General features: G+C 37.4%; 1 protein-coding gene across 2 annotated transcripts in view; it reads left to right on the top strand.

The window, feature by feature from the left end:
- Nucleotides 1-22,452, top strand: part of SYT10 (synaptotagmin 10) — a gene marked incomplete at both ends in the record, with an annotated part of 35,650 nt that extends 13,198 nt beyond the window's left edge. For both annotated transcript variants that reach the window (XM_080360610.1, XM_080360609.1), the window contains 5 exons: nt 5,326-5,890; nt 19,059-19,179; nt 19,523-19,694; nt 21,168-21,297; nt 22,381-22,452. In XM_080360610.1, coding sequence (XP_080216736.1) covers nt 5,326-5,890; nt 19,059-19,179; nt 19,523-19,694; nt 21,168-21,297; nt 22,381-22,452 — 1,060 coding nt within the window. The remainder of the gene's footprint in view (nt 1-5,325; nt 5,891-19,058; nt 19,180-19,522; nt 19,695-21,167; nt 21,298-22,380) is intronic.
- Between the last annotated feature and the right edge of the window lie 356 nt (nt 22,453-22,808).

The following is a 22,808-nucleotide window of genomic DNA, read 5'->3' as shown; positions in this document are numbered from 1 at the left end:
CAGTGAATTGTAAAGATCACTTTCTACATCAGAAAAAAAAAAAAAAAAACAACGGTTGGGGGAATGTTTTATAAACAAAGAATAGGACAATGAAGCCTAAAGGAGGCATCTGAAGTGTTGCATAATGCCATACGTAAGAATACAAACACTGTTTAGGAAGTAGCTTTTCCTTGATAAAACGTTTGCTAAATGAACACATGCAGGGGAAAGGCAAAAAATCTCTCATTTATAATGATTCTTGAAGGCATAAGATTGGAGAGGACACATGCTTTACATATAGTGGGCACGTACCTTGCTGCCCTCTGTGAGTCTCTAAGATGGTGTTTTGCCAGCTCAGTGCCCTGATGGTGGTGGCAAGTGCTGAAGGGCTTTTTCCCAGATATTTCAACAGTGTGTAACAGCCAAGAGGGAACCACAGGAGGCTCCCAAAAACGAGAGCACTACAACCAGGGGAGGTGTAACTGACTTCAGCAGCTGAACCATCTCCTGAATTATGAGACTGTACAGCTGGATTTAAGCCACATTGCCCTGGCTGTGCCTGGCTCCAGCTACTGTATCCATCTGCTGAGAGAGGGGGTACAGTATCCAAGCCACTCAGAGGAACAGTTCCAAAATCCTGGGAAGACAACTTGGAAATTGTAGCTGTTACACTAAACACAGAGGGACTAAAATTGATACAGCTTAGCATGACAAGGATATTACACAACTTGCTATTACCTAATAGGATATTAACTGGAGGAGTTTTATCCATCACGTACAGGTAAACCTGTAGGTAGTCAGACTGTCTGACTTCCTGAACAGACAGGAGAAATAGCTGGCTGCTAAATGGGCTTGAATACTCCCTGTGGTACTATAGGGGAAGAAAGAAGTTCCAGGGACATGATCCAGAGCTGCTTCAGGCTGTGAAAGCATTCCCACAGACCTCTAGAGTGATTTGGACTGTGATCCAAATGCATTTAAAATATTCATGAAGCCAAGGGCAGTTTTACAAAATTAAAACCTACCATCAATTCTGCTCTTTCTGCTCATGTTGGTAACTTTGTAAGGGAGCTTTTTCTTTTTATTCTCTCTAGATTATCAGTGTTAAATCTCTCCTTAGAGGGACAGTTCCTTTACTTTGAGTAACCCTGGTTGTCCTACCTTATCCAATTTGGGTGTTTGGAGACATCACCTTCCTTTACAGTTTGCTGAAAAACTCTGTACCGTTGCTACAAAACATGTTTAGAATTAGATGTGTCTTAAAAATTACCCAGAAATGGTCCTTTCTATGTTTGTTAATACATTTTTTCTGTACCTGTGCCAGCCTTAAGTGAGTTATTCTTTCCACAGCCCTTATTAATTATTACTGCCAAGAATGTCATGTAGGAGATGAAGGCTGGACATTTAGACCTACTTTCTGGATTAGTCCTCCTCCTTTGTGTCACAGAATATTGGATCATGAAACGACTAAAAACTGTCTCTGGTGTCCTTCATTGGGAACCTCTAAATAAAGGAGAGCCATTAGCAGTCACAGAAGTAGCATAGCTTTCTCTTGTACAGTCTTTGACATGGCTTTGTTGTACTCAGAAGTCCTGAGTGACCCAAATGCACTGTTTCTTAACTGTATTCAGTTGACAGAGGATTTAAGAGAAATATTTGCTGTCTGGATTGTCTCCTCTACACTGATCTCACATGAGCTGGGTCAAAGAAAAGGATGTAATCACTTCTGTGATGGGTTCTTGCAGCCATCAGCTCTTAATAAAAGGAATTAAATCATATTTAGTTATTGTAATTGAAGCATAAGGATTTTAAGAAACTATTCAGAGCAATAATAAAATGTGCCTGATCACTTTTTGTGGACTGTGTATTTAACATGGAGATATATGTAGGGAAATGATGAATTTCTGCTTGATTAGAACTATATAATTTTCATAGTCCCCAATAATATGAAAAGACCTGCTTGTTAAAAAAACAAACCAAACAAACAAACAAAAAAAAAAAACACAACAAACCTAACTCTTTAGTCCTTGATCCCAATGAACCAGTAAGCTATGATAGAAGTTCTGCGTCAATTGTGTTCATTTACATTTTTTTTCCTCTGTGTTATTGAGAACTACCCTTCCCAATAAATTTTGAAAGTATTCTGTAGTATAGTTCATTTCTTCTATGATATTCCTTCCTTCAGATGTTCACCTGTATTTTCAAAGGACTTGCTTTTCGCTCTTTAGCATTAGGTGGGAGAGGAGCTTGTTCAGCTCTTCAAAGAGTAAGTCAGTTCCCAAGAGGCACAAGGGCAAAAAATGAGTTGCTTAGGAATGTTAAGGCTAAAGAAAAACAAGTCAGTCTGTTGACCTTAGTGACTGCAGGGAGGAGACAGCAGCCTCTGTTCTGCTTAAATACCACAAGTGACGATGTCCATTCCTGGATTTGGTTGAAAAGATTAGTTTAATGTCATCCAGGAAAGCTGTACCAGAGCCACCCCTCATAATTCTCAAGTAATGTCATAAATCAGCATCCTATCCTTTTCTTTTATCTTACATATGGCAGCCTTACTGAGTTAGAAATCAGCTTGGTACTATCGTTATTATTTTGTAAGTGCAATTTTATATCATAATAGAAAATTACATACAGATTTACTGTCACTCAAAATGCATATGTTCTGAGTTATCGAAGGCGTGTCTGTTATAGGACTGTTATAACAACAGCCAGAGGGATAGGAGAGCAGCAGGGGTAGAAGAACCTGGAGTTGCACACATTGGTAGGTTTGCAGCATTTTCACAACCAGGTTGCCTGACATCCTTGTACTTCATTACCACACTCATTAATTCCTTTGTCACTGCAGAACAAAGGAAGATAAATATGTTGCCATGACAGCAATGAAACATCTTAATAATTAACAGAACAATTAGCTATCTTGGTGAAATGCTGTGACTCAGAACAGACACTAGGCGCTATGTAATTAGGACTTTGGCTTACTAGAGCAAAAGCACTGCAGGTTCCCATGGGGAATAGCCATACAGCTGCACAGTTTTACTTAGTGACAGATCACAACAATGACTATGTTCACTAGAGGATCTTATGTACATAAAGTTTGAAAATTTGAAAGAAGGTTGGTACCTCAGAAATCGTCAATTTTGTGGATTCTATTTTACTTTTACAAGTATTAACTCAGATCCTCATAAATGCAACAGAATTCAAGGAAAAGAGATTTTTTCATTTATCTGGTTTTACTCGAACTGGAAATGCCATACAGTCAGCTTCACAGTTTCCTCTGCATAAGCAGGTTTTTTTACAGCTTATCTACGGTAGAATTTGAACATGATTATCTGGCCATCCCAGTACTACAGCCGCAGGTGTGAGGAGCACTCAGGAAGGCTTACCTGCACAGTTTCCATTAGCACAGATAGAAGTAGCAGTAACACAGGTCCTCCTGGACTTTTTTATTAGTCAAAAATACTAGAGAGCTAGTGCCTCAGTTGCTGCATATCTAAACTTCTATTGCCATTACATTTTGGGTGGAGTTCATTTCCTTCCCCATGTTTAGCATATTTATGAGGCTAGACTTCTTGGAGGACAAGTGCACAAGGACAGCCCTGAAACTCCCTGAGGACAATATTTTACTTTTCTGACTAGTTATGGGCCTTTCTGCTCCTCACTCCATTCGAATGTAGACATCATATACTATGAATTTGGCAAGTTTTAACATATAAGAGGAAAGAAAATCTTTCAACTTGTCTGTAAAAAAAAAAAAAAAAAAGAGAGATGGTAGAATGTGCTACAAGAGGAGTCTATTGTTCATCTAAATTTAAGATCAAAGCACCTGGGTTTTTTGGAGCTACTTCAAATCTAGACTATGAAGTTCTCCCACTCCTGTTCTTGTGTTACAACAGGACTGCTCCTTGCACCTACCAGTAGTGAAACAGCCAAACAGGGAAACGTTCTTGTCTATTATTTAATGGCTGCAGATTACCCTCTTGTATCTCTGCTGAGCTGAACTGCAGTAGTTTTGTGCTTCATGCTTTCTGCAACCACTTCACTTACAGCAAAAGTACAAATAATATCTATGAAATGAGTCCTGGTTGCTTTCAAATGGACAATTTGCATTTCTGATTTAAAGAAAGAAACACACAGCTGTGACACCTCTTGTTTTCAGAACACAACACCACAGGGAAACTAAGCAATAAGGCAAGGCTGCATTTGGCATTAATAAGCAATTGATTGCAAAAAGCAGAGGAAATTCTGACAATTAAAGTGTTTTTTAATGTGAACTCAGTATGCTCACAGGAGGAGGTAGTGAGCTTTTCCAGTACAGATTGTTGGAGTAGTGAAGTACCAAGGAAAAGTGAAAATGTCCAAAAATAAACTGGACAGTGTGGTCATAATGGCATCTACTGATTATTAATTCTGTGAAGCTTTTCGACCAGTGTTTTTATGCTACCACAAGGCTGTATGGCATACCAGGGGTTTGATTTCACTCTTAGCAGGAAAGGCACAGATTTCCATTTATGTTCATGAGTCAAGATAAGCCCATAAAGACATATGCTTATGCAACACTATTCAGAATTACAAGGATTTAAACATATTGTTTCTTGCTAGGAGTCCAGGAATCAGTTTTCTAATGCACTGCACAGCAGAGTGTGAGGACAAAAGGAAAAACCCAATCACAGAAAAATGTTGACAAGAACTTTGAAATGTATTGCAGTCAGAACAAAATGTTCCCAGTATGGTTGGAGAAGGAGCCTGTACCTCAGTGTAGCAAATACCAAGCAGGTGTATCTAAAATGTTGTAGGATGACAAAGAACTATGCTGAAAACCTCCAGACATCGCTTTGCATGAGCTTTTCAGGTGCCTTTCACAGTGATTACTGTGAAGCTTGGTAAATATTTGATTGGAAAACTAGCAAGGAATGCCTCCATAAACCAGGGAGTACTGATGGCAGTTCTGCAAATGATTTTCTTTTCCTTTTTCTTTTTTTTTCCTGCCTGGCTGTATTTTATTCAGGGCCTAGCACAGTGGGATCAAGCAATGTTGGAACTGTGAACTTGTTCCGTGAAAGAACCTGAATTCAGTTTTAGCTCCATAGCCTGACAAGAAGGTTATGAATATATTTATTGCCAGAACACCAGGTGTCTCTCGGGCAAGAAATTAATTTTGAACAAGCATTTCCTCTCAAGGGTGTTTTAACACTTGCAAAACATTGGGGGTGGTTATTTTAAAATTATTTTAAAGAGAGGAACCCTTACTAATTTGGTGTTCTTGTATTTTCTACTTAGCAATAGCCAGGTCTTTTCCTGGAGATAACCATGGCTCATTTTGTGTGTGTGTGTGTGTGTGTATGTGTGCAGGCACAATTCTTTCAGGAGGCACTTGCCAAGGCAAATGCAAGTGTCCAGTGTTGATTTTAACATGGGGACAGACCCAATTTTGCAAAGGGGAGAGACGACGACCAGCATTGGGAGAATAAAACCAGAACTCTACAAGCAGAAGTCTGTGGATTCTGATGGGCAACAGGAAGATGTGAAAACATGTGGAAAACTTAACTTCACTCTCCGGTATGATTATGAGAATGAGCTTCTGGCTGTCACAATTGTCAAAGCCTTAGATCTGCCTGCTAAAGACTTCACAGGAACATCCGACCCCTACGTTAAGATTTATCTGCTTCCAGATAGGAAAAAGAAGTTTCAGACACGAGTTCACAGAAAGACATTAAATCCTGTCTTTGATGAAACCTTTCAGTTTCCTGTAGCCTATGACCAACTCAGCAACAGAAAAATGCATTTCAGTGTTTATGATTTTGACAGATTTTCTAGACATGACATGATTGGGGAAGTTATTCTTGATAACCTTTTTGAAGTCTCAGATCTCTCCAGGGAAGCCAATGTATGGAAAGACATCCACTGTGCCACCACAGTAAGTAATGTGTTCCAAAAGCATTAACATGATATTTTCATTTCTCTTTTGTAGTTTGTGGCAGAGCATCCTGTTTATCAGCAGAATCTGGAAGGAAAAAAAAAATGTTGTCAATATTTTTCTTTGTACTTAGGAACATATAAAATTTAATTAACTAAAAAAAATCTTCTGGGAACATACTGTCATCCTTATGGCTCACTGTACAAATATGAATTAGGTTTATTAATTAAATAGTATGTCACAAAAGACACTGCTTAACAAGAACAATTAACATTTTCCTGTTAGCAAAATACGTTGTCCTTCAGAATGACCATCTATTGAGCAACAGGGCCCATCATGCGCTTGTTAGGAGATTTTCATATGTTTGGAATCTTGTGAAGGACAAGAGTCTAAAAATCATTGAAATCTAAAATGTTCTCTGCTGGCTGCCCTGTGCTTAGGTTCCCCAGTAGATATATCTTTGTTGCTCCTGGTTACTAGCAAAACTCACAAGACACAAGCAAGTAGAGTTAGGAAATAAAAATTATTTATTTATTATTGCAAGCAAGAAAAGGAGGCCTGTGCATGGATGACAGGATGGATGTCAGGCTACCATCAGAAAACACAACAGTCCCTAAACATTATCTTTGTTAATACTGAAATCCAAACTCATCCTTTCTGGTTGGAATTTGAGGTGAAAAAACAAATGAGTTGTGGGTTGTTAGGGTTTTGGTTTAGTTTGGGTTTTTGGTGTGTGTGTGGGGGGGGTGTTGTTGTTTTGATTTGGGTTTGTTTTGCTTGTTTGATTTGGTTTGTGTTTTTTGGTGTTGCTGTTTGTTTGGTTTTCTTTTTAACTACTATGGTATTTACATAGAAATTTTCCCAACCTTGGTTCTGTGGAGGTATCCAAGACAGTCTGAGACAGCCTTTGACTGAACAAGGACTGGACTTCTACAGTTGCGATAAACAGAGGACAGAGCAGTACCAGACACTGCTTCAGATATAGAAGTTTCATACCATCCCTTCAATAGAGTCAGACACTTCCCATGCCTCTTTTCCCAAATGTTTTCATGCTGTTCATACCTGCTAGACAGGGAAGTCTAGGTCTGCATGGCTAGGAGGACAAAGAGGTCTGATATTTCCTTACCAGCACTGTGTTTCCAAAAAAAATGAGAAATATTAGGGAACAGAGCATAGTGGAGAAAGTTTTTGAATGTAAATTCACAAAACCAGCTATTTATTTTAACTGGTGGGTGTACTAAACTGGGCTGAACAGCCTCTGACACACCTCCAGAAAACGGTATCTGTGTATACTTAGTTCTCTCAAGCTCAGATTTGAGCTAAATTTATGAACTGTGTTCTCATCTTAAAATTGAATCTGTGTTTATGGTCTTGGAATAATAGTCCAGTAACAATTTTTTAAATATCTCCTAGCTTTGATATTGTCTTTAATACTTCAGTAATGATTTGAACACTCACTGGTACTTTGCAACAGGCATGTGTGTGTGATTTTTAGCTGATAACTAGAATGGTTTCAGCAAATTAGGATCCATGGACTGTCCATTACTAGTTTTGAGCAGATCGAAGTGACATACTAAAATATGCAATTGGGAGATATACTAATATACACCTGGATGAAAATGGTAACTAATCTTGGTGCCGAATCTTAATTCAAGTGTCTGCCTCGCTAAGGGGAGTACATGCAGTTACAGTGCTTAGTTCACTCTGCTGGCGTTTTACTATGTATGAAGTTTAACTGAAAACATTACAGATTTGGATTTCAGCTTTTCCACTAGTATAGTTTACAGTATTTAATGTGTGTGAATAAGTTGTCTCCACTTAAACCATTAACAATAAACATATCAAAATGAAATATCTTCTAGTACTGAGTGATCACATCAGCTTTCACAAGACTTGCACTATTCTCAGAAACTCATGTAAGAAACTGTTTAAATTTCTTTTTTCTGCTAAGATGAAACCCTCCTGTAAGATGTCCTGTTAGTATACGTGCAATGTGCTGCCTGCTTGTTTACTTCAGCTGTTTCATATAGGTTGAAATTGGTTAGTAATAAAGATTTCTAGTTCTACCATTTCAGAAACTGTAAGATGAGGAAGCCAATCCTGCACAGGAATAAACAGTGCATAAGATGTCAGTTAATGGGGAATTACAGTCTTAAGCACCAGATCTAAAGTTTTCCAAAGCCATGATCTATTAATTAAATAACTAACTAATGCATGCCAGAGTCAATTGGACTTGGATTAAGCCTCGAAATTAAAAGATCCAGCTGGTTCGACCATTAGTGAAAAATAACTGTACTCCTGGCAAGCATGCTTTGGTGTTCGTAAAGAATCTTAAAAAAACAAACCAGCTGCCTTGGTGGGAGGGTCCTTACACAGTAGAGTATGGGAATCAAGATGCCATTATGCAAATTTATTTCTTTTATGCTTTTTCCTTCTTTATCTGTTTTGTTGTATATTCTATGAAATTTTTTTCAGCCTTCTGTTCAGACATGCTTCCTGCACCTAGTGGCTTGCTCCTGCTGGTGCTAAATGATAAATGATGGAGGAGGGTAGAAGTGATAGAAGAAAGGATTGGTCCAGAACTTAAAAAACATCCAGAACTTAAAAAACATAGCAGAAGTAGCCTCCCCTCAGCTTTGAATCTTTTATATCTCTTCTGTAGTCAATAATTTTCTATTCAGAAGGTAGAGTGAGGATAAATATCACCCATATTGCCTCCTTGGAAAGAATCTATTTTTATGACACAAGGCTCTTCAGGAAATGAATTGCAACATTGTACCAGTGAAGGAAGTTACCACAGGAATTTGGAAGATTCTCTGCTATGCAAACACACTGTCAGTAGTTAACATATGTTTTGAAAGATTTGCTTGCACATCCAGAGAGTTTTTATTTGGTACAGGAAATACATAATCTGGAGAAAATCAGGCTGGATGATAGCTCTGAGTCTTTTTGACTGTAAAACCAATGAGACTGTGGGAATGCACAGTTTTAATCCTTTTTTTTTTTTTTTTTTTGCAATGATATTAATTTGAAACTATTTTATACAAGTGCAGGATTGGCCTCCCCACTTGCTCATTTTTATTCTTATAGTTTTCAACTGTTGATATTTATTCATCTTTTGTAGTTTGTATTTTTTTCCTTTAATTTTTCATTCATATCATTGTTTCTCTGTTACATGTTATGTTGAAAACCTGCAGCTATTGTATATTATGTAGCGTGTACCTGTTGTAAGTGCTATAGCATTTTTATTTCTTAATGTTAAATTATCAAGGTAAATTTGGTGTAAAATCAGTTGTGGAAAAGAAGTATCCTAGATATCTGATGATATAAATATCCCCAAATTTTGCTTATGCATGGGTGATTGAATTTTCAATAAATGATTCATCATTTACTTCTGTTCGCTTTATTAATTTAAAAAAATCCCAAACAAACAAACTCTAAAGGCAGCTTTGGACAACCTGTGAAGGTTGTTCAGTATGTTGCAATATTCATAATAATTCAAAATTCATAATACACGTTAGGAAATCAATTCATAACATCAGATGCAAACAAATAATATCAAACAGATTGTTTGGTCAACATATCTGGCTTCTGTTTTTTGCAAAGTGCTTGTGAGTTTTGCCTACATTTCTGAGGTTCTGTTACTGTCAAAATATAGCACATACATAAAAAAAAAAAACAACCCACACTCATTTTTTGGATTTGCTAACAAGCACTTAAGTGCAAATATTCGATGTTGTAAAATTATATAGGCAAAAAACCCAGCTCTTATCATCTAACACTTTCTGGATGCACATGTTTATTAACTTCCTCTTATACTTTTCAAAATGATTGATTGCTTTGGAAACCACTGCCTCTAACATCATTTTCTAAAAAAAATTGGCAAGTGACTGTCAGAAACATTTTTTTCATAATGTATTCTGTGAACTCTATTAGTGTAACTAATTATGGGAAACTATGCAATTGGGGAAAAAAACCAGGGCTTGGAATTTAGATGAAAGCCGTTTCCAGCACAGTGATAGTCTCTTGGGGATGTTAGTTGTGGATCTGTCATATATTTGTAATCTCTTGAATTATCTCATGTAGACAGATGCAACTTGATAATCATTTCATTTTCTGACACCAGGCCTTTCAGTACTGCTGTTTTTTCATTTCTGAAGTGGGATATGAAATAAAGTTTTGTAAGGACACAGACTTCATGTGATGCCCATGATCACTTGGACTATAAGTGAATACTATTGTTGGAAAAGACAGAAGTGCTGAAATACTTTTTTTTTTTTTTTTTTTTTTTTTTTTTTTTAAGTAAGTGGGACAGTAACATTGTCTCAGTTCATTTATCTCAAACACTTACCAGAGTAGGGTGTCACACAGGTAATCCTGCTGGCTGTTGGCCTTTCATGGAAAGAGATTCTTCTGAATTCCTGATGAAACTAGAATGAAGCCCATCTCTGCAGCTGACCCAGAGCAATTGCAGGCATTTTATTTGCTTAGTTTTCTCTACAGTTTGCTTGTTCATAAAAGGACAAAAAATGGCACAGTAGACCTTACTGAGTAAGGCAGTAGTGGTATAGAGCTAACAAAGAGATCAGAGAGTTTTAGAATAGTTTGGGTTGGAAGGGACCTTCACAGCTTATCTAGTGCAACCTTCTGCCATGAGCAGGGACATCTTCAACTAGAACAGGTTGCTCAGAGCCCTGTCCTTGAATGTCTCCAGGGATGGGGCATCTACCACCTCTCTGGGCAACCTGGGCCAGTGTTTCACCTTCCCCACTGTAAAAGCTCTTCCTCATGTCTAGCCAGAATCTCCCCTCCTTTAGTTTAAAACCATCACCCCTTGTCCTGTCGCAACAGGCCCCGCTACAAAGTCTGTCCTCACCTCTCTTATAGGCTCCTTTTAAGTACTGAGAGGCCACAATAAGGTCTTCCCAGAGCCTTCTATTCTCCATGCTGAACAACCCCAACTCTCTCAGCCTGTCCTCATAGAAGAGGTGTCCCATCCCTCTGATATCTTGCTGGTCTCCTTTGGACCCTCTCCAACAGGTCCATGTCTTTCCTGTACTGAGGGCTCCAGAGCTGGATGCAATTCTCCAGGTGGGATCTCACCAGAGCAGACTAGAGGGGCAGAATCACTTCCCTCAGTGTGCTGGCCATGCTTCTTTTGATGAAGCCAAAGATACAATTCAGCTTCTGGGCTGCATATGTCTTATGCTAGTCAAACTCTGAGGTCACATTATAAAGATCATCCTTTTTTTTAGTGTTCAAGGAGCAACACTATCAGGAAGTGTTTTTTTCACTAGTAATGTAGTGGACTATGCCCTACAGTTAGCCATTCTCATCAGAATGGACTTAGACTATTAGTTTTTCTGGAAATACACATAGAAGCTTTAACACAATGTTAAGTATGTGTGAAAGAGTAAAAGCTTGCCAATATAGAAACATTTATCATCTTTATAGTGGGAACAACCTCTCTAAAGCCAACAGCAGCTGGCACTTGTCATTTCTGCTCAGGGTTAGTGATATATGATTCACGTGATCATCTGCTGCTGAGTAGAAGAGAATACTCTGGGTCAGTCTTTACAGGAAATGTGTTGAGGTTTTTCGTTTAGGTATGGGATTGCTCCAGTTTTGGGTGATAACTAGAAAAAATGATGGAGAAATTGTGGGTTTCTGTCCAGTTACTGAAAGCAGGGAAGGTTTCTATTATTACTGAATGTTTCTTTTCATTTGAAATGACAAATTATTTGAATATTCTGCTTTGCTAGAGGCAAACTGCTACTTTCAGCCTACTTTAAAAGTAATAAATATTAGATAAACAAAGAATATGGTTTCCTCAAGGGAAGTTAATATTTCTGCATCCAGGCAGTGCCATGCTAGCTATGTTAAGGTGCATGGCTTGACTGATCTGCTGTTCCCTAAGTGCTCTCTGAGTTTCCCACTGCAGATAGTCACTTTGCAGTCAATGCATTGCTGCTTCAGAAGAGCATCTTTGTACGGGAAGCCACATGCATCTTGGTTCGTTCATGTGCTGGTAGATGCCATGGTTAGTTCACAGAAGTACCTCTGTTCTCAGCTGTTCTGAAGCAGTAATAGGCTTCCTTACTGCCTGGCAAAATGAAACTGCTCTGCTAGTGCCCAAGACAGCTGGTTATGTGCAGAGGCAGTGACAAAAGAAGCACCCAGGAGGCTTCCTGGGGTGCTATTGAGAGCCTTCAACCTTCTGGATGCAGCATGCTATCTCAGGGAGTCCTCTCTTAGTAATCAGCCCTACAATCAGCAGCTGCACTTACCCAGGACAATCAAGATGTCAGGCTAAAACAAGCATTAGGCGTCCACAAGTGGAAGATGTAGTCATTATAGAGCAACAGTTCCCACTGCTTCCATACTGGCTTCCACAGAGGCAAGAACAAACACAAACCTCATTGATTCATGTCCCAGGACAACAGCTCAATTGATAAGCAGTGCTGGGAGGAAGAAAAAGAGCTGGATTTGATATGCAAAGGATAACAGGAGAGGAAAATAAATACTAGCTGTGGGGACAAAGTTTCTAAAATACAATCCCCTTGAGAGGTGGCAGAATTAGGTCTCCAGTTCAAGCTTCATGTAACTTTTGGCAATTTCTGTGATAACATAAATGCTACCAAATTGTAAATGCATAGATGAGAAAACAGACAGTCTGGTAGATTTCTGTTCTGCTCTTTCCCATCACTCTTCTAACTCTTAATCTATACCTCAAAATCATAATTGCCTTCATTCATTCTTAACTAACTGTCTGAGGGGACAAACTTCTCTCTTCTTTCCATCCAACCTCCAACATTTATCATTATGTTTTATTATGTTTTATTTTATCCCTTATTCTTGAAGCTTGAGGTCAGTAGGTTTTTATTGAAAACCAGAAATATATATGTGTTTCTGAACAGGACAAGGAAACGAGAGATAAATCTGTCCATTGCAGGAATTGTTATCCTGTGTATTCAAGTAATCTAAAGGTCTGATTCTGCCAGTGTATTTTTCAATTTACATACTATATAGAAAAGGAATTTTCAGCATGACTAAAGGAAGCAGCTAAAAGTTTGGGAATGCAAATGTTTGAATAACTTCTTTGATATCTAGAAAAATATTATTACTTTGTACAGATGATTATTCTAAATACAGCAGGAAAATTAAGAGAAAAAAAATTGCAAATCACTTGTTTAGGAACCAAGCACAAAATAAATTCATGCCACCCTTTGTTTTTTTACTATGCTAGCGTCACATGCAGTCTTTAAAACAGCATTTATATTACAATTATTAGGAAATTAGTACCAGATATTGAAATTGAGATTAAGAATTAAAATGATTAATTGTTGTGGATTATGATCATCTGAATTATAACAAAAGTAACAACAACTTTTTTTTTTAGAGAATTCAATTTTGAATACAGTATTAATTGTTCAAATACTTGTTATTTTAACCGTGGAAATCGATGACATTCCAGTAACAATAAAAGTATATAATTTTCTTCGTTCCAGTAAAGTTTACATAGCTTTTTGCAGGAATCCATTTTTAATTGTTCTTTTAAGACTCTGTTTGAATTGCAAAGCTTCAACAACCAAAGGAAAAGAAAAACAAACAATCATCAGTAATAAAAATGGCCTAGAGTTCATTTGCAATTGAAAAAAGATGCAAAACCAACACCTTATTTCACATATCAGCTCCCTATAAGCTTTTCATTCTTGCTGGCATATGAAATCAGTGAAGATATTGGATTATAGGAAGGAGATTATGCAAATTCTTACACTGTCAGTGAATAATTTTTCCCATTCAGTTTAGAATTATAAGTGGTGATATGTGAGAAGAAACTACCCTGAACACAGAAAGATATCTGCCTAACTTCACTAAATTTGGAGAGGTTTCTGGCTAAAAGTTTTCAGTTGAATTTACTGGAAACAACTGGGAAAATTAAAAGAAGTAAGCAACAGCAAAGTTTTCTCCTGCAACAGTGGCTCTAAAAATTTGATCAGACTAATTGATGCTCCCCTACAAGGGCTCGCACTTCTCCTCACATCCCTCCACTATTTATCCATATTGTGAGTAGGGAGCCCAGCCCTTGCAGAAATGCTGCTACTTTTTCTACAGGTGTAAGTGTTAAAATGAGAGCACTGGTGTCAAGTGGGTCAAATAATAGAATAGGGACTATTTTTTTAATCTGAATTTGCCAGCCTCTGGACTGGATTTCCCAAGAGCCCATAAAGAAGGCCGTGTAGACAGATCCTTTGTAACCTAATGGCAAAAATGATTAGCACGACCATTCAGGTGTGGTTGCTAATGTGGGGTGAGAATTACGCTATTTGAAGAACCTATATTCTGTAGTGTAGCTAAAAAAGCCCAAGTTCTTCTAAATAGCTGACATACACATTTGAGGTTGTTTTTTTATTGTTTTATTAGTCTTATTTTGTTCTAGCATTGCTGTACCAGAAAGTGGATTGGATAGTGAGGTAAACTGGGAGCCATAAAAATAACTGAAGTTGGTATAGCGCTTAACATCGTTCCAGTTCCTTAGTTCTGTACAATGGCTACGGCACACAAAAGGGAAATAAATTAAAAAGAGATACACAGTGCCAAAAATGCTTCCTTTTGTTTTAGGGCAGCTGTACTTGATACTGTTTTTTCTTCTCTCTGTATTGGAAGTCAGTGGGGGTAGAATCATTACAAACGTATGTAAAGTTAGCTGTTAATTGAAATCTACATTTAATTTAAGAAGAAAAATAAAAACTCAGAGATAAAATTTCATGGGAGTTACCTAAGCAATGTGCAATTCCAGTTGAATATATGAAACACGGAAGACAATCTGAAGCGTAGTTAAAAATTTGCATGAATGCCAACATCTGGGTCCAGGCTTATGTCTTCTGAACCATGTGTTGTTTTGAAGTGGATTGTAATATAGATGTGATTCTTGGGGACAGTCTGTACGTTGGCTTCCTCAGATTTGCTTATGTTGAAGGGCTCCTGACAGATAAGTTGCATGAATTCAGTTATCTAGTGGATTATAAAGTGAGAGAAATATTAATTTTCTAGAGCACAGGGATTCTGAATAAATTAAATCCTGCTTTTAAATCTCAGTTAAAATCAATAATGCTTAAGAATCCAGGGCATTTGAAAATATTACTCGTGATAATCAATGTGGTAGACAAAGACTACCATGAGAAGTTTAAATGCTGAGTCTTACTTTGTTCATTATCTAGGTCTGAAGCTGTGTTTTCAGCTCCAAATTCATGACCCTGTAGTGCTTAAGTCAACAAAAAAGTGTGTGTGTGAGAATGGGATACTGCAGACATTTTACGCAGTCTCTGATGCTATCATAAATATATATGCGTAATTTTAATCTTAATCCTTTGAAACATTTAAAAATTCATAAACCTTGCACTTAACCCCATGTCATTGAATTCCAAAGAATATTTATTTTAATGACGCATTTTTTATCTTAATCTTGAGTTGCCCTATGACCTCTAGAGCTCCTAAGAAAATGTACTCAGTTCACACAAGTATGAAGAAAGACCACCAGCCTTGATAGTTACTTAAAGTAGAAACCAAGTAAAAGTACTAAGACTTTCTATTCCTTAGTAACCAAAAAGATACTGTCTACGAAACATCAGATGGCACAACTAGTAGAAAATTACATTAAAAACATAAAATCATCAGAGTTGTTTCAAAGGATTCTGAAAGGACTTGTATTTGAATTTGATTTGAGGAATATGGGAACTCCTAGTCTGTAGTGGCAATATAGGACAGCCAGTCATTGCCACCAGAAGGAAAGTTAAGTGATATCTGCGTACTAGCACATGGTAGCTACTAATTTTATTTCTAGCCCTTTGATCTTACAATGTGTGACTCACAAATGTCTTTGATATAGACAAGAGTGTTTATTTGAAATAGTATCTATTCTCGTGTACTGCAGAATTTACCTGTTGAAATAGTGCATAGAGCAACATCAGTGTTTTTCCACAAAATGAAAATCAGACATTTCAGGGCAGCACAAGCCACATTTTTTTTGAATTAGAGGTGGTAGGTGTCAGAAAATGACTGCATAAACAGTGGAGCAGTAGAGAGGCTTTTCCTAATCCTAAAACCATCTCTTTCCACTTCAGAGAAGACAGTACACAAGTCACAGACATCTGGTAACTTCAATACATCAGTCCTTTGGACAGTTTGCTCTGCAGAGTGAAAAAATTCCCTTCATTTGCTGTCTAAACATTTATTTTTGCATTAAGGCATCTTGCAGGAGATTTTCCAAGCTTTTTTTTCAATATAATTTCAATACATGGTGTTCAGAAGGGAAAGAAAAAGGACTGAGGATTAGCCCCAAACCACTGCCATTTTGTTAAGTGCTGATACCTTTCTCTGGTCTTCAGAAAAGTAGGGTAGAGCAATCACTATATGGAGTTTTGCAAGTATTTTGAGCAATGTTTCTTTTAAAGTGTTTCATTCATGGGAAATAGTCCTGTCTGTCTTTTCATTCATCATTTGAGCTCACCCAAACCTTTGAGTGTCTATCCAATTTCTCTTCAAAAAGAAATAGAATACTCAAGTTCATACTCCCATCTTGCAAAAATGATTTTTTCTCTATTCGCCTACACAAGTCATGTCTGAAGAACAAAGAATTAGTCCCTCTTATGAGCTGCCCACTGTGGTTTTAATCCAACTCATCTTCATCACCTCTCTCAACACAGACCTTAAACTTTGAAGCACTGGATAGGGGAGGAGGAGTATAATATAGCTCCTTTTCAAACAAAAGAGTGAGATCTCTTTCACATGTGGACATGAAAAACAATGATCAAACTCTGAATTCAGAAAGTAATGCTAGCAAGAGAAGCTATGCTTAAAACAGATTTCAGATATGGCCAAAACTAAAAGATAACAGAGGCTATTTGCTACTTTAACAAATGAGTGACAAGAATAGCACTTCATTTGTTCAAGTTTTATTTATACTTTCTAAATAATAAAAATATATTTGTTAATGTGCTCTGTGGCACGAAATTCTGTGCTCAGTGTTTCAAGTAAGAGGTTGGGCTAAGGAGATGTCAAATAGCTGTATTTATCCTATGTGGACTGAATAAGCTAAATCATTTAGAAATCCTGAGAAATCTGAAATGCTGACAAGCATGAAATTTGCCCACAGCGCATGTTCACATGCTTATCAATCTGTTAATTCTCTGAACAGAATCCCAGCAAAATGACTAAACATGTGAATTGACTGGCTTACACAAAAGTCAATATTTTATTAACAGTGCAACAGATAATTTAAAGCTATTCCAAAAGTGCATTCTTCGATCTAGAGTCTATAATGCAGGAAAACAAACAAACAAACAAAACCCCTGAAGCATGTGACTAAGTCTATCTTTACTCAAGAAAGATCTGAAGTATCTATTTCAATTTAGACAGAGTGTTAACCCAAAGGAAGTCAATAAAATTGTTCATATAAAGAACTGAAAAATGTGAACAAGAAGCCCCAGTTTGTCTCAGAACTATAAGCAATGTATTTGTTGACTACACAGCAATCATTATTTTAGTATGTACTGTTTAAAAATACGTCATACTTGCTTTCTCATGCTAGAAAAGATGTACCATAAATCCAGCGGTTCTCAAACAAATTTGTACTCTTGGGGTAGCTGTAGGTTTAACAGATAAGATATTAAAGCTGGGATATTAAAAATAAGCTTTTTAGTAGTAGTCAAAGAAAGTCCTTTGAGATCACATGAGAGTGCTTGAGAATGGCTGCCTTACAGAAGTGACTTTCTTACATGCTCCTTAGAAGCTCATACTTAAAAATCCTCAGTTATTCTTAATGAGCAATTTTCTTTGGACTTTTTTGGGTGACATTTTTAAAACCTTAGAAGAACAGATATTATGAATTTGTAACACACCTAGCATCGCATAATTTAATCTTTGGTGGTATTAGGATAAGAATATAACTGTGAGGAAAGAAAAACCAAGAACTGATGGACTCTCCCTTAGATCACATTTCTCAAGTGTTGTAGCATCTGAACTGTATAGCAACCTCATATTGCACTAATTTAAAGAACATTATGTCAACATAGAAAATGTCTTTCAGGATTATTAAGATGGACCTTATGCATCTCTTTAGTTCGGAGAAGAGGAGACTGAGGGGTGACCTTATTAATGTTTATAAATATATAAAGGGTGAGTGCCACGAAGATGGAGCCAGGCTCTTCTCAGTGGCAAACAATGACAGGACAAGGGGTAATGGGATCAAGCTGGAACACAAGAAGTTCCACTTAAATTTGAGAAAAAACTTTTTCTCAGTGAGGGTGACAGAGCACTGGAACAGGCTGCCCAGGGGCGTTGTGGAGTCTCCTTCCCTGGAGACATTCAAGATCCGCCTGGACATGTTCCTGTGTGACCTCACCTAGGCATTCCTGCTCCAGCAGGGGGATTGGACTAGACGATCTTTTGAGATCCCTTCCAATCCCAAACATACTGTGATACTGTGATACTGTGGTCTTTCTGAGTATATTATCCTCCAAAAAGTTGCCCTTGAGCCAGGAAAGTTATAGGTGCTACTCCTTTACTTAGCTTTTTCTAAAACAGAGCAACCCTTCAAAGAAAAGTAACAGCAGTAAAGCTAGCAACTTTTACAAGCACTTTTGTCTTTTCAAAGCACTTAGGCAATACAAACTTTTCATACACATGTGCAGAAATAAATCTCATACATAAATTCTGTTGGCTAAAAATAACATAAATGTATGTGATCTAAATATTCCACCATATTTTTTTCTACTGGGGAAGATGAAGTCTGAGTCTTTTCACTGTCAGAATTTGATATTCTACATTGAGGACCTGTTCATTTATGTGAATTCAACACAAACATATTGGGAGTCCAGGAAGTTTTGTTTCTGCTCTTGTTTTTTGTTTTTTTTTTTTTTGGTTTTTTGTTTTTTTTTTTCAGTTTAGTAATTCTAGATCCTGTCACAAAAATATTATCCTGTTTGTATTCTTTCTGTGTTTTATAGAAATATTTTCCGAAAATTGTTTGTGACCTTCTTGAAAGCATATGAGGCTGCAAAAGAAGTCTCACCATGTAAAAAAACAAAACGAAACAAAACTTTTGAATTATCTGAACTGAATTGTTGGTAATACAGTCGAATTTTAATCATTGCTTTTCTTTTTTCAGGAAAGCATAGATTTGGGTGAGATCATGTTTTCCCTCTGTTATTTGCCTACTGCTGGGAGAATGACTTTAACAGTCATCAAATGCAGGAATCTCAAAGCAATGGATATAACTGGTGCATCAGGTGAATCTACTTCTTTTTTTAAACAACAAGGTGGTCTATCCATGAAGGGGGCAAATAACTCCTTGGTTTTTGTGTGTTTAGCATGGTTGAGAAATGGAAGTAACAGGACAATGAGTATAGACCTTGTTCAGATCTGCTGACTATCTTTGGTCTAGCAGTTCAGTATGCCTATGCCTTTCCTTTGTATTGAAAGCATATTGAAAGCAGTGTTTGCTAGGGTCACTGAAATATTTGTAATTTTTTGTCTTATCAATGTGACATCCCTACAAAAAATATTGCTCTTATGTTACACATCTGAATGATGTTGAGTCCAAATGCCCACAACTGATTATCTGTTACTCAGATCCATATGTCAAAGTGTCACTCATGTGTGAAGGCCGAAGACTGAAAAAGCGGAAAACAACCACAAAGAAGAACACACTAAATCCTGTTTATAATGAGGCCATCATCTTTGATATCCCTCCAGAGAATGTGGACCAGGTCAGCCTCTCCATTGCAGTGATGGATTATGATAGGTAAGCACAGCTTGCTTCTGAAACCTTGATCTTCATTTAGAGGTTACCTGATCATTGAAAGGCTCTGCTTTCTGCTTCCCTGAACTTTCAAGTTGGTTTATTGTTACAAAAGATGAAGCCTTTGGGTCTTTTCTTGTAGAGGTTTAAGGTTTCCACACCTTTAAGAGCTCAGACCATTTTATTTGCATCGTAAATAACTGTGATAAGGAAGAAACATAGCTCAATCTTCTTGTGGGCCACTAGCATTGGCATACATTTCTGTCCCCATCTGGTGGCCAGATTGTGTAAAAGGTTATAAATCAGTTATGTCTCAGTTAAAAAAAAATAACCCTTACAATTATAATTTCTATTTAAATGCCAGATATTTGAAATGAAAGAAAATTTGAATGACTAAAAGATAATTAAATGCTAAATACCTCATTGAATTAAGTAATAATTAATACTTTGGTTGACTTAATAAAGAAGCGTTGTAACCTTTGGGTTCAGTGCTCACTGGTAACACATCTGAGCCTCAATTACTTGTGTCTTCACCGATAACTGACAGGAAGAGACTTCTGCTTAGAGTAGCTCAAGGACTGCAGGTTAAACTAGACAGTGAATTGCAGAATCATGCCTGAGCCAAGCCTGCTTTGTTCAAGTGCTATTAGCAATGGGCTCCTGAGACTGCAGGGCAAATAAACAGTGCAAGTCCATTTTAGTAACATGAGCTTTCAGATTATTTTTCCTTGCCATGAGATTTCTGATCATCCTTCAGCTTCTGTCAGGAAGACTTTCTCAGTCAGATGTGAAAGGGACATGGTGATGCTGTTAGGGGGAGAAAGACACAGCAGCATGCATACTGTCAGTCCTTTTCAGCTGCTCTTTTCAAAGTATTTTCTAACAGGAAACATTATTCTGAGGTCCATAAAGGTAAGGTACAGAAAATTAGTTTCTGGAGTCCTTTAACAACTCTATGATGCCACCAGGAGTATGAAGTATTAAGGTATAGCCTATTATGGTTATACTACTCTCTTTCACATTGTTGGCTGAAGTTCCAATGACCACAAGAGTTAGAGCTGGGAAATATAGTGTGAAATGACATCTGAAGCACTTGCAACAGGAAAAGTACTCCCCACCATCTTCATCTCCTGCTTGCACAAAATATAAACGTTTTCCTTCTAGATTATTTGGTGTATTATGATCTTTTTCTGTTCTTGTGCCATTTGGGTTGTAACCTTTTAATGGCAAGGGTTGTGTCTCCATCACTATTTTTATAACTGCTAGAAGCACTCTAGTAGTGGCTGGAGGTTTTTGATGCTACCATTACAGAACATAATATTACTGTACTACCACTAAAACTAATATCTGTAATAAACAATGTGAAAACTTTTGACATGTATTCTGTGCTGCACTAAACCAGTAAACTGAATAATACATCAGATGTTATTAAAACTATTTTTATTTTTAAAAATTCTGCCTCTTTGCAACTCTCAGAGTAGGGCACAATGAGGTCATTGGAGTATGTCGGACAGGAATCGATGCTGAAGGGCTTGGAAGAGATCATTGGAATGAAATGTTGGCTTACCCACGTAAACCTATAACTCACTGGCATCCACTAGTAGAGGTAAGGAGAAGCAAAATTATCTCCTCAGTATATTGAATGTTTTTGTCTTTCACTTCTGTGCTTCTGGGAATCATGAAAATCCATGCAGCATCTGTGGAGCAGCTATAAGATCCTTAGCACAACCTAAATCTAGTTGCATGGGTCTATTGATTACTTAATTGCATCACTTCAAAAGTTTCCATGATGTCCTAACAGCACTGTACTGCTAAACAATCAACACAGTTGAAATTTCCGGAAATTGTGATAAGGAGCTTACATCCACTTAGTAAAGATCATTTGCAAGTATTTCAAAAGCAATCATTTCCTATTGAAAATCTTTAACATGATCAGTTATATTGCTGAAACATTAATCTGAAACTGGCGTGCTAATTAGGCTAAGTGTAGGCAACATATCAACAACTATCTCCAGAGTTACTCAAGCAGACACTTACTGGAAGCTTATTCAAATGCATAGGCAATTATACCTACAAGTTCCTGGGCTTGAACTCCCTCTTCAACCTGCTGTGGTCACATCTTGGTTTTCTGTATACAAAATGCCCACAGCTTTGGGTTCAGAAAGATTCATATTGAAGCCTCAAGAAATAGGAGACCCTTCTTTGGGACAGAGAGGACACACTGTTTAGCCCTCTCCAAACCCAACCTCTGTAGAAAAATAAGTTGCTGTTTGAGGCATCATGGGCCATTTGGTTTCCCTCTGTGTGTAGTACATGGTTGCACAGCATCTCCAGTGACAGGTAGAAAAAGCCTAATAGCAAGGCTAAAACCCATAGAGAAGACAGTGAAGGCAGAGAAACAGAGTCAGTGCAACAGAGAAATCTCTTTTCAGAGGTTCATGACTTTATCTGGATTGCGTACCAACCCTGATTGGCAAAATAAACCCACTCTAGTGGAACAAGTCAGAGGCATTTTTAGGAGCAAACTTTAGGAATTTTCTTTCCATTATTAGTTCTGCCAGAGACTTTGATCCAGAAAGGGTCTAGCTATGATTCATGTTCTTCTTTCAGAGAGTCTCTTGTCCTCTGAAATGAGTGTGATGAATGGTCAGATATGATGATGTTTGTAAAAATGACACTTTTCTTGCAGTTACCTGGCCGAGCAACCAGTTTTGATAGCCAGGGGTCTTGTTCATCACCAAAACCACCTCTTACGCCATAGAGAACAGAAGTGGATTCATCGTGTTCAGTGTCCAAAGCTCCTAGTAACTCATGCCTACATAAACAGAAGGTTTGGCTTCCGCAGATGAACTGTATCCATATTTTTTATTAAAATACATTTTTCCTATTCCAAATCATATATTACAGTTTATAATAATTTCTTAATGTGTGAATGAAATTGACTTGAGCCAAATATAACCCTTCCTTATACAAATTCATTCACCTGTTTTCATGCTGGCATATATCCCGTATCATATCCAAGCAGTGTTTTTATATGACCTATATCTTTGTATAGACAAAGAAATCAGAAAGAAAAAATCCCTTAAGCAATTCAAAACCACTGCAGCTTGTAATTCC

This window comes from Nesoenas mayeri, assembly GCF_963082525.1.
Source record: "Nesoenas mayeri genome assembly, chromosome: 1".
Classification (NCBI taxonomy): domain Eukaryota; kingdom Metazoa; phylum Chordata; class Aves; order Columbiformes; family Columbidae; genus Nesoenas; species Nesoenas mayeri.
The sequence above is the reverse complement of the archived record's forward strand: the minus strand, read 5'-3'. Positions and strand labels throughout refer to the sequence as shown.